Source organism: Ovis aries, chromosome 2, assembly GCF_016772045.2.
Source record: "Ovis aries strain OAR_USU_Benz2616 breed Rambouillet chromosome 2, ARS-UI_Ramb_v3.0, whole genome shotgun sequence".
NCBI classification, from domain to species: domain Eukaryota; kingdom Metazoa; phylum Chordata; class Mammalia; order Artiodactyla; family Bovidae; genus Ovis; species Ovis aries.
Window position 1 is genome coordinate 74,826,862 of NC_056055.1, and position 12,851 is coordinate 74,839,712.

Consider the following 12,851-nt stretch of genomic DNA (forward strand, 5'->3'; position numbering starts at 1 on the left):
TGAAAAAGTATGTTTGCCAAATAGCTACTGTCTGCTTTTCGATTATGTGCACTACCCTTTCCACCATTTTTTGCTGTGTGGAATTATGATGCTTGGTTAGTCTTAAAAAGAACTTGTACTTTTCTGTCTCTATACCCTTCTTTTTTTAAAAAAATCAGTTTATTTCATTGAGGCAGTAAATTAGCCTTATAATTTAGCTAATTGGGACTGACCTGTTTCTAGAAACTATATATAGGCATAATATTTAGGGTCCCATTTAATGGGAATAGGTACTTTTCAGCATGGCAAGAAAGGAGTTTTCCAGATAGAGTAGGGAAGAACTATAGATGGGATTCAGTGGAGCAATGACGCTCGCTTCCTTATCCCACTGACAGCAGTCTTACCCTCTTTCCCCCAACTCCCCTTTATAGGGCCAGTGACAGTTGAGCAAAGTAAGTTTTATTTTATCACATGGTGCAAGGAAATGCCTTATTTCCAAGCACAGTTATAATTAATGAGATTCAGTGAGACTAGAAAAGGAGAGAATCAGGCTGTATTCTCACGTGGCTTGAAATGATGGAACTGGAACCATGTTGAACCCTGATAAGCCATTCTCTGCCTGCCAGGTGGCAGCTGAATTGCTGCTCATTGCAATAGAACACCTGCTGGGGTGTCACAGGGGCAGGGGTGATGAGCTAAATTTTAGAATTGTTGGGAAGGAAAGTACTTCTACACACAACATTTTAGCATTCCTGTAATGGTTACTGAGTGCAGTGTGTGCACATGTATTTATACAGTGTGTCTCTTATATGTGTCCACATAGGTGCATACCTACATATTTATTTCTCGAACCAAGGTGACTGAACGAATCAGTGAGTTACAGATTTGATACTCTAGTATTGAGCAGACAAGTTTTAAAAAACATTGATAAATTTGCTTCACTATTCTTCCATAGTTCCTGGTGTGTTTTGTATGTTTTGGTGATTGTAGGAAAAAAAAAAAGCAGATTTCTTTAAAAGATAGGAATGGACTGAATACATTTTTATCTTTTCTTTTAGGTTGATGGCTGATTGACCGAAGCTATTTTAATTATATTTGCAAATGCACTCACTCACACATACATACCTACATGCTGTAGATATATTTGAATAATTATTTGATAGAAATTTTATTGTTAAATGAAATAGTTAATTGAATGTTTTCCAAGTATAATGAAAGGACAATTTATTGAATACAGTCAACTCTTAAGCAACAAGAATCCATAACATTCAGTGTGTGTTGCCAAAATTTTTATAGCTATAACTTGAAAAATGTCAGTTGTGATATGTCCTGTTTGATAATTCCAGTAATGTGAATTTTTCAGTATTAAAATGTATTGAATGCTATTATGAACACTTTTTTGAATAGCATAAAGCAGACATCTTCAAATAAAATGTAATTTCTCTGCTAATGGGCTAAATGATTGACTATTGGCAGAGGGTCATCTGTTTAGAAAAGTTTTAAAAGTCTCCTGAAAAACTATTAAAGAATTAAGTGAAGAATCTGGGGGCACTTATTTTATACTAGTATAGCTTGGACATCATAACATTTTTATTTTCTTTTTTTGAATAGGAAATATAGTTTAACTGTATTTGCAATTTGGGATGCCTTATAATTGGGAAATATTATATGTCCTCTACCCTGCAGATCACCCAGGAAGCTGGAGAATTTATGATCACTTTCCCATATGGCTACCATGCTGGTTTTAATCATGGTTTCAACTGTGCAGAATCTACAAATTTTGCTACTGTCAGATGGATTGACTATGGGAAAGTTGCTAAATTGGTAAGTTATGCTTCAAAAAATAAAGCATAAATTAAACGTGTATACTGGTTATTATAGTGGGAAAGCTAAGATCACATGCAGCATTTATTTTTCTCCTCAGTGATGTTGTGTGCCTGTGACTGTAGTAATTTATTCAAGACAGATATATTTATTTTATATAGGCTGTGTTAATATTTGTAGCAACATTTGTTTGTTTTGAAATTAATGTGGAGCAGTTTACTTTGAGAGGTAATTTTATGCAACCGAGGCTTGCTTGCTTTCTTAAGGCCATCTTGCATGTTGGTTTTTTTGTGAGATTTTCCAGTGGCTTCCTGTGATTCCAGATTAGGTGGACTTGGCACCTTCCATGTTAGAGTTCAGTCCATGGCTTAGGAAACAGCTATTTACAGAGGAAAGTGTCTGGTAAAATTGTAACAAGATGTTAAGGAAAGATGGTAAGAAGAAATGATTAAAACTGCCCTTAGCACAGAAATGAATTCCTTGAAAGTAATAATATAGAACATACTTTAACAAGAAATATATCTTCATGTTAAATTTGGTATAAAAATTTGTGTCTCTTACTTAGTATATTTAATTTAGTTCATAAACTGTGTATTTTCATTCACAAGCAACTGGGTTAAATTTTATTAATTGCCCTCCTGCAGAGTTAAATAGAGGGCATTTTCAAAGTGACAATAGCTTCTTTTAGGTTGCTTCGTTTCCTGTGGATTTTAAGGCAGAGGTGCATGCTGGCAGAGGGTAGGTTCTTAATGAAACTATGTGTTTTACAGAGTATGCAGAATTGCCCTATGTTTAGTGGAAAATGGCACATATAGTCTATGTGGCCTATTGTGGCCCCTGCATGGTCCAGGCAAATATTATTCATTCTACATGATAAAACTTTGGTGTGGAACCATTGAGTGAACGTGGATAGAAATATATTCAGGGAGGACAACTCTAGGTTTATTTTACATGCACATTTAGAAAATTGCATAATATTTTAAAATAAGAATATAGCCCTTTGGCAGCTCAAGCTTTTGAGTGAATTCATAACATAAAAGAAAGCTCCTGCTATTAGAAGACTTTCTCTGTTCTGAGTAATTTTTATTTATGAGGGGTAATTTAGAAAGGAGTAGAACTGAACTACTTCTTTCACATCCTTCTTACTACAATAAACCTAATTAAAAAAAAAAAAAGAAAGCTCAGTGTATGTACCTTGGCCAGCTACTGCCGTTATTTTGCAGAAAAGTAATGCCTATGTCTACATCGAAATAGTGTCATAACCCTGAGGTTATAAAAAGGTATGCTCTTTTATGGTTTGCAGCTTTAATCATTGACATAATAAGTCAACTATCCCAGCTGTTCCATCACCAGCAAAATCAGTTTGTACTTGTTTACTGTAGCTTTCAGTTCCATCAGTAGTTCTGAGTATTGGCTTCTCCCCAAGTCTAAAATATCCTACGTGTGTTTCCGCTTTTCCATGTGGACAGAGTAGGAGTGGATTGTGACCTCGTAAGAGAGGTTGATAGTGAACCTCTCTGATGTCTCAGCTGATAAGCCCAGAGCTGTATGGGATTGTTCAGGAAGCAGAGCGCCATAGTTGGGGGAGGCAGGGATCTGAAGCCCAGCTCTTCTTTTTGCTAACCAGACAATATCAGGAAAGTCATTTCTTCTTTTTGTTTCAACTATAAACTAAAAATACCTCTTTACCACATAGATTTGTTGGGGGGTGGGGGTGGAAAGCTTAGATATGTAGATAGCCACTCATGCTGTGTTGATTTATATCATTCAGTGTAGTCAGAGGATATGACAAAATGTTCAGTGGCTATAATGCAGTGTTGGGCAGTTAATTTAAAACTCGTCATAGTTACATGTGTTGGAGATGATTTTAGATGTTGTCTCCACCCTTTTCTTACTCTTGGTGAGGTGGTGCTGCTCACCTAAATAATAATAATGTATTAATTTTTTATTGCAGCTGCAGTAATTCCCATAAAATTACCATAAAATTAGTGGCTTAAAACAATACTCTTTTTACTGTTTTGAAGTCCTGTAGGTTGTATGTTTAACATTGGTTTCACCAGCAAAGTCAATGTGTTTGCAGGGCTGCATTCCTTATTGGAGATTCTGGTGGAGAATCTGCTTCTTACTCAGTGGGATTGTTGGCCGTTGGTTCCTTGTGGTTGTAGGACTGAGTTCCTATTTCCTTGCTGTTGTCAGCTGGGTCTTTGCTCCTAGAGGCCTCTCTCAGGTCCCTTGCTGTCGTCCCCTACATTTCAGAGCAAACAATCCATAGTATCCCTTTTGTCATAAAAGATAGCATATTCACAGATTGCAGGGTCTAGGATATGGATATCTTTGCTGTTAGGGGTGGGACCAAATGGGATGTGGGAGTGTGGGGGGCAGCATTCTGCCTACATCAGAGATTTTCAGTAAATAATTGACATGGTGATATATATTGATTTTTTTTCAAGTATGTTTCTATAGGCAACCTTACAGATTTACTGTGGTGTATGTGTGGGTATGTGTATGAACGTGTAATTTCCTAAGATTAGGAAAATTTGTAAATTGGACAGTTTTTGTGTTTTGTTGGAGAAAAATAAAATGTATAGTAAATTAATTATGAATTGTATTAAAAGACAAATTTTAGCTGTGAGAATGACCATATTTGTTTGTCTTAATCCTTTATGTTTTTTAATTCATTCTAAATGATACCTGTTTAAAAAACAGTTATTTTTCACAAGTGATAATGAGTTATACATTTAGGGGGATAATTTTTTTTTAAATGGCGTACTTTTTTGTAGTTGAAGCACTGGGAAATGACTGCTGCTTTACCTGTCACATGTTGATTTGTCTATGTAAAAGCATCTGATAAAGTGTCTGGTGCAGCACTAATTAACATGGGGTAGAGTGAAGAATCTCAACTGATAATATTTTGTATATTTCAAACCAATGTTTCTGTTTTCATAACTTAGAAAAGAGCTGTTACAGGAGGTTATTTTTTAATTAAAAAAATAATTTTGAAAAGATAACCCCACATTCACCAATAATTTTGGTGGTCTTTGTTTAGCAGCCAACAGGCTTTGGTTAGGGACCTTTTAAGCCATTCAGGTGACTTAATATGGATGGAGAGGGAGTTCTGTTTTTTCAGGTAGAGCTTGTCTGTTGTATGCCAGGCACTGTGTATGTTTCTGTGAATTCATCCCTTGGAGGCTGAATTGTTTGATGGGAGCCAGAGGTGAGAGTAGTGTTGGCACTGCCGAGCATCCAGGACTGCTTCCTTTGCTCTTGGCTGCTTCACCACTGGTGGCATCGCTGGAGCAGGATGGGAGATGGGGTTTCTGTGGATTTCCTTTGAATGTATTACTGATCTCTTGGTATGTGGTATTTGTCCATGAAACCTTCCTTCCATTTAAGGTATAGCTAACATTGACTAAAAAGAACATCCATCCCAGTATTTGTGCTGTTCCCAAATACTCATCTTCCAAATTTCAGCAGATTCTTTAACCTTTGATGTTCTCAACTAAATAATAATAGCAACAGCAATAATTATTTTATGTGGATATTCCATTGCCTGTCAGTGTATTCCCCATTTTTCAGCACTTAATTCAGATGGCCCTTTATTATAGTATCTACTCAAACTCTCTCATGTCTTATATAAGGCTTCTTTTGTGCATAGATTGTAGAACAGGTCTTCAGAAAATGGGTATAGATGTGAGCAATGACAACAACTTAATTTGACTATCCTTGTTTCTAAAAAGTTTTGCTAATGCCCCCAACTTTGGCATTCCTCTTGTTCCTGTCTTTCCATCTCTTTTCACGATCATTCAGCTCTTTTTTGCCTTGACCTGCCAAATATAGCAAACCAAATCCTGCATAATACTGCAGAAGAGAACAGCCTTGCCTTAAGAGACCCACCTACCTGAGAAAGTGGTTCTGTAATTCTTTCTCCTTATTTCATTTATCAGAATTAAGGTTTTCGTTGAAGGAAAAAAAAGAATGTTCTAGGTGGCCTTGTGCCCATATGCCTGCGGTCAGGCAGAGTTCAGCTTTGGTTAGTGCCCCGTGAGTTTCTTCTCTGAAATAGGAATTGTGCTACACGCTTGTACAAAAGGAATTGTTTCTTTGTCTTCAAAGAGCTTTCATAATGAGCAGAAGGGCTTTTAATAAACCTCTTTTGCAGAGCTGTAATATGAGTGGAACAAACCTTCCAGTTATTTTAGGCATCTTTCTAGCTTTGAATCTCAGAGTAATCTAGAGTGAAATACTGTATACTTTTTTTCTACTAGAGATTTAAAAATGTCCACCAGATTGCATAGCAGTTGAACTAAGATATTTGTGCATATTCGAGGTGAATGTTTTCTGCTTCTGGAGCATTCTTTCTTTCTGTGGTGAGACGGAGTCCGTGGTTACTTCTGCTCAGCAGCTGTGGTGGCATTCACAGGTCTGCTTCCTGGCTAGGTTGGATCAAAGAGCTGGCCTGCAGGTTGTATTTCATTTTTCCGTTTGGTGGGATGAAGTGCAGTTGTTTTGATGTTAGGTTTGATGGATTTGTTTGCCACTGCATTCATTAGCTTCACATCAAAAAACTGACAGGCTGTTAAATGAAACTTTGGCTTAGATTTTCAGCTTGACTGTTTGGAGACATTTGTGAGGATATTTTGTTTCTGTGTTGCAGCAGCCTCCAGCACTGTGATTGTCTCTAAGGGAAGAAAAGTTATTTACTGTACTGATTTTCTTGAGTTAAAAAGAATCATTGTCTGGGGGACAGTCATATCTAGGCTACACCATCAGAAGCAGTGTATTTATGACAGTATGTGCAATGTGAGAGACTTATCTACAGCACGGTAAATAACGTTATCTTCTTGGAAGGAAAGGTAATAGTTGGTGACTCCAGAATGATATCTCTTATTTTGCAGTAATTTTACTTTAAGTGATAATCTATTAACATGATATGCTAGAAAGCTGAAAAATTGCACTGCAAAGCTGAGAATGTTCTCTTACGAACTCCAAGAGAGTTACTTCACCATCTAACTTGAAAGCATTCTGATATTTGAATCCTCAAACTTTTGAACAAGTTTAAAAAGAGACGGTAGAATGTTGAAATTGATTTCTTTTTAATCTGATAGGAATTTCAACTATTGAATTGTCTTGCATATAAGAACCAGGATATGGGTTTATCTTTTTTTATATTTCAATCATTTTCTAAAATTAACTTTGTTTTTGCCTAAATTAGGTAGCATTCATCCAAAAAAATGTTTACTCTTGGGGTGGTCTTTGTTAAAACAATCAGGAACCATTTTAACAGTGAGTCTCTAGGTTATATTTTAATATGCCTTAGATCACAGAATACTGGTACAGTGACATTTTTCTATTCTTACAGCTTGTGGAGTAAAGTAAATGTGGACTGTTGAACATTGCTCATTTAACAGTTCTTGGCACTCTAATTTTAATGTCTGGTATGGCACATAAAATATGAACTTCGAGAGTTAAGTGGTTTCATATTCTTCATTTTATCTTTTTACGTTCACTTGGCTTCTGTTACTTGGATCCTGGTGCTACAACACAGCAGTGCTGATGAGTGGTTGTCCTCTGCCTTTTTTTTTTTTTTTAAACAAGAGTGTAAAGGGAAGAAGAGAAAATACCATATAGAGAAAAAGAAGCATATGAAGTCATGTCCTTAGGAGTTTGTACTCAAACTGGGGAGTTTGTATTTATGTATTTATGTCCCCATTTTATTCTAATAAAGTATTGTTGGATTCAGAAAATCTGAGACGTCAAGTAGCGTACCAGGAAAGCTAAGTGACTAATATAGATTGTGTCTGCAGGAGAGACGTTTGGGGTTTGAGTCTTCAGGAATGGGGAGTCTGATTTCATTTAGTGCTAATTTATTAATAAATTTGCTGGACTATAGGATTTGAGTGGAACTAGGTAAATAATCGGAGAAGGCAATGGCACCCCACTCCAGTACTCTTGCCTGGAAAATCCTATGGACAGAGGAGCCTGGAAGGCTGTAGTCCATGGGGTCGCTGAGGGTTGGACACGACTGAGCGGCTTCACTTTCACTTTTCACTTTCTTGCATTGGAGAAGGAAATGGCAACCCACTCCAGTGTTCTTGCCTGGAGAATCCCAGGGATGGAGGAGCCTGGTGGGCTGCCGTCTATGGGGTCGCACAGAGTCGGACACAACTGAAGTGACTTAGCAGCAGCAGCAGCAGGTAAATAATTTCAGAGAAGGCAGTGGCAACCCACTTCAGTACTCTTGCCTGGAAAATCCCATGGACGGAGGAGCCTGGTAGGCTGCAGTCCATGGGGTCGCGAAGAGTTGGACATGACTGAAGCGACTTAGCAGCAGCAGCAAGTATATAACTTATGATACTGATGTCTAATCACTAACTTAAAATCAAAGTAATATCTGTTTTTGAGGCTTTAGTTAACTGTATACCTTAAAAAGTAAGTTGACATTTTGAATAACATATTCACTGTACTGAGAAAAATCAGTTTTTAAATCATTCTCCTCATATGTTCTGATAGTAGTAGGATTGGACATTGATTGTTCACAGTGTGCCAGTCCTGATGTAGGACACTTTATATATGTTACTTCTTGCCATCTGTGCTGGTCCAGAGATAACTGGATATCTTCTGTCCTCTACTGGGCTTCCCCAGTGGCTCAGTGGTAAAAGAATCCACCTGCAGTGCAAGAAATGCAGGAGACATGGGTTCAGTCCCTAGGTCGGGAAAATCCTCTGGAGGAGGACCTGGTAACCCAGTGCAGTATTCTTCCTGTGAAAATACTGCGGACAGAGGAGCCTGGTAGGCTACAATCCATGCGGTCATAAAGAGTCAGATACAACTGAAGTGACTCAGCATGCACTGTCCTCTGCTAGCCCCCTTTCTCAAACCAGGTAGTTGGGATGATGCATAAAATGAGGATGGTGAGGCTGAGATTGGATGCAGAAGGTTGGCCCCCTAGTACCCTGTACCCTTCTGGACTCATTTCATTGGATGTGGTGGATTATTTAGGTGCCAGCCACATAGTGCTTTTTCTTTCTCAGTGAAAGAGCAAAGTGTGAATTTTCAGACTTCTTAAATAAGGCATGCCAACCAAGGTTACTGTTCCCTTTCCTTCAAGATATACATTCTTTCCTGACAGAACAAAGGTGACGTGTATATGCCCAGTTTGAAGTTTGTTGTGCGAATCTTGCTTCTGTGATCATTTGATATGACCTCTTTGAATCAAAAGAAAGCTCTATTGGAATTTCTCTGAGGTCAGTGGCTATAATTAGACTTAAATCTGTGGATCCATAGCCTGTCCTCCCTCTGCTCCGAGCAAGATGATAGGAAGTGTGAACACACCTCTCTTCGTAACTGCTTGTCAGAGTTATAGCCTGAAAATTCTCATGGGGTCTGTAGCCCTGGAGCTCTCTCTCATGCCAGGACCCCTCCTTAAGCAGAAGCTTGAAAGTAGTGAAGGTAACAGCTGAATAGGGTGTTGATGTTTAAATATCAAAGGTAATAAAGAATGGGTGAAGAAACCCTTGATCTCTTAAGATTAAGAAACCCTTAATCTCTGTTACTGTTTTAATAATTCTACACTTTGGCAATTATAAGAATCAGAGTGTTAGCCAATTCGAAGAGGAAGGGTGTCCCTGTTTGGCAGATCCTGAAAACGTCCGATACAATAAAGAAGCCCAGTGCTTGGTTCTCTCCCTCTTTCAGCCATGCCTAGTATTTTAAATTTACTCTGCTTTTATTCCCTACAAACTGTGCCTTGTAATATATTTTTTTTTGCCTCTTTTTAAAACAAAAAAGGTAAAACCAGATTGTCTTCTGAACTGTCCAGATACTCTGGAGGGATGATTTCCAATGTGATAGCTTAGAGCACTGATTGATTCTCTGTGGCGCTGTTTGTGAAAGTTAGTGCTCACAGCTAATTCTGTCCATTATTTTTGTTTTTCATTTGTATTGATCCGTTTGCATTTTTCCAAGTGCTGTCCTTAAGTGAGAACAGTGTCAATATTTGTATGCCTCTTGCTTATAATGCTGAGTGTAGTTTTTATGATTGCCTTATGTCTCCCTTATTGTTTGATATTTTGATTTTTATCACACTTGAGTATGAAAAATGAGTAAGTAGTTGAGTAAGGGAAGTTTCAGCTTCATGTTGTAATGTCATTAAACATATGAAGAAATGAAATGTTAATCTTGGGGAGTGTCTTTTTTGTAATCATAAATAAGTATTTATGTTAAATAAGAGCCGAGGATTGTATGTATGTATTTTACCATTATTGCTGTTATTTTGTAGTCTTTTTGGAAAAGGCTAGAAAAACATTAAGGATGAAAAATTTAGCATGCTTACTATTCCATTTGTAATATCAAAGTTAGTCTTATAAAATTAATTATATCTTGCATTTCCCTTCAAGATGCTTCATGAGAAATAAAGCTCAAGTAGTTACTGAGGTTCCATGGTCTGCTTAGTATTTGGGTCACTCAAGGGATGACACAGGGTGATGGAGGTGGTTGGTGCTCCAGAGAGTAACAGACTGTCTTGAGTCCCTTTCAGGTTGCCTGCCATTCTGCTGAGCTTCATTTTCCTCATGTACTAGGGAAGCATTGTTGTGCAGCGGTAAAGGCGGATAAATTCAAGGGTTGGCCAGGCTCTGACTTGAATTCTTCCTTTTCCTTTTACTAACTGTGTGATTGGAGCAAGTACTTAATTGACCTCCTTGAGGAAGACAGAGGATGAGATGGTTGGATGGCATCACTGACTCGATGGACATGAGTTTGGGTAAACTCTGGGAGTTGGTGATGGACAGGGAGGCCTGGCATGCTGTGGTCTATGGGGTCGCAAAGAGTTGAACACAACTGAGCGACTGAACTGAATTGAATGTTAAAGATACCTTTTCCCCATATGTAAGATGGAGATTATAGCTTATTCAGAGTTGTGCTGAAGAATAACTGAAGTTAAATCTATAAGGAGTCTGGCACAGTTGGGGTGGGGACTGGAGAGATGTGTGGTGGGTTAGGTTGTGCATCTTTCTTTCAGAATTCCAGGTTGGGGAACTGACCTTTGCTCAGAGATGGGCCTGGCAGGTCTAAGAGAACTCCCACTTCCTTTTCCAGCGATGATGGATCAGATTAGTGGGCCGATCTTGGCCACATAGAAAGGAGGGTATGGTTAGTGGAAGCATAGAGGAAAACTCCAGCTTGCCCTCAGAGAGTAACAGGAGGCTTGTCTCTCTAGAAGAGGACAAGGAAGCACTGAGGTCACCAGCCTATGACCTAGTTTAAAGCCCATGCTTTGGACACAGAGACCAGATTAGAGATCAAAAGTATTCTGTTCAAATTCAAAGCCTAGAGAAAAGCCAGTGTTTTATTTTTCATAACTCTGTCAGAAATACAAGTGTTCATTGCTCCATTTCCAGAGTATTTCTTTCCTTTCTAAAAGTGTTTTGGTGGCTAATTTGAGTACAAGCAAGCAAAAACCCAACCCAATCACATAGGCCTGTATTAGAATTCTGGTTCTGTGTGGGGTGCTTGGATAACCTGCCTCTGTAGCCATAGTTTCCTACCTGTAGAGAAGGCTTTAACTGGTGCCTCACCAGGATGGGGGCCACAGGGGGTCAGGCACCTAGCAGCATGCCTCTCCCACTGGGCACATTTTGAAAGCCATTCCTCGTGGGCCATTTCTAAATCAGGGAACTCTTTGACACTGTGTGGGGAAGCCTGGTGGAGTTCAGGCCCGAGGTGCTCAGCAGCAGTGGCTGTGGGGATAGTATTTGTAGCAGGCGTGCTCACAGCAGGCCTGGCAGATGGATTGCTTTAAATATTACCACTGAATTCTCACATCCATTCACTTTTACTTTCTGCCAAACTGAGGGCATCTGAAAAGAAGTAACATCAACTGATAGTATTTGGGGTTCTGTAGGCCAGATTGCTGGGAGGAGGAATTTGAAGGAGCTGTTGCTTATGTGTTCGCAGACATACTGTGGCTCTCAGGCTCTGTGTTGAATTTGAAAGACCATGTGTTATAAATCCTTGGAAAGAAAACCATCATGAGTGTTGTAGATTCCTATGCTAAGTTTGACTCCAGTTCACACGTGACTTTTACATACTTCTTACGTACTTGAATTAAGATAAAAGAATAGGTTGTTTCTAGCAGTATTCTAAATTTTCATCAACTATATTTTTTATAGCCTAAAAATAAATTTTCAGTGTTTCTTGTATTCCCAAGATTCTTGTATTTCTTGTATTCTCTTAGGAGTGTATATTCTGTCCTTTAATTTTAAGCATTAATTAACATAAAATTGGATGATTCTGATGATTGTTGAAATAGTGTGAGAACCTGTTTCTTTGGAAATTGAAAAATCCTTCAGACATCAGTAGTATTCCAAGTAATAGTGAAAGATTTCTTTTTCTTATCATATTAGTAAAGACCAAAGGACAATTCTTATTACTCATGAGAATGTACTTGTTAGAGTGAGCACTATGCTTTTCTACTGGCTGTGGTATGATTGTGATATGCATCCTGAAAAGCAGGTAAGTGATGTTTATCAGTAACCTTTAACGTCTTTAAGCTCTTTGAGCCATTTCTTACACTCCTAAGAAATAACTGGAAAAAGTACGTTTACAAAAACAAAAGTACACTTACTGAGGTGATTGTTGCAGTGCTAGATTTATCAGCAAAAATTGAATTATAACTAATATGTCCAATGATGGGGAAATCATTGAGAAAATTATGATGTGCCCATGTACTAAAATCCTTTCACAGAAAATTATTTGAAAGGAAATCACAATGGCTCTTAAGTATGTTATCCCTTGTGGAAATGTATTAAAAATTAATGTATGTCCATGGCTAAAAAAATTAAAGCACAGAAAAATATGTAATGGCACCTTTTCAGTCCTTTCCTTAAAGGTAAAATCTTTTTTAACAAATCCTTATATATACTTTCAAAACTATTAGCATATGTCTGCATCTTTTAAAAAATCTACACAGTTAATATTGTTCACATTGTTTTTCAATGTCTTTTTTTTTTTTTTTAAACATCTTTCCTTTTAACGCATCTTTCGTTTAT

At 37.9% G+C, this 12,851-nt stretch overlaps 1 protein-coding gene across 7 annotated transcripts in view; it reads left to right on the plus strand.

Moving 5' to 3' along the window:
• Positions 1-12,851, plus strand: part of KDM4C (lysine demethylase 4C) — a 398,538-nt gene that overhangs the window by 109,691 nt on the left and 275,996 nt on the right. For all 7 annotated transcript variants that reach the window (XR_006058671.2, XM_042243436.2, XM_004004373.6 and 4 more), the window contains one exon: positions 1,666-1,803. Coding sequence is in view for 6 of the 7 variants with exons in the window: in XM_042243436.2 (XP_042099370.1) it covers positions 1,666-1,803 (138 nt within the window). In the remaining variant the exon portion in view is untranslated. The remainder of the gene's footprint in view (positions 1-1,665; positions 1,804-12,851) is intronic.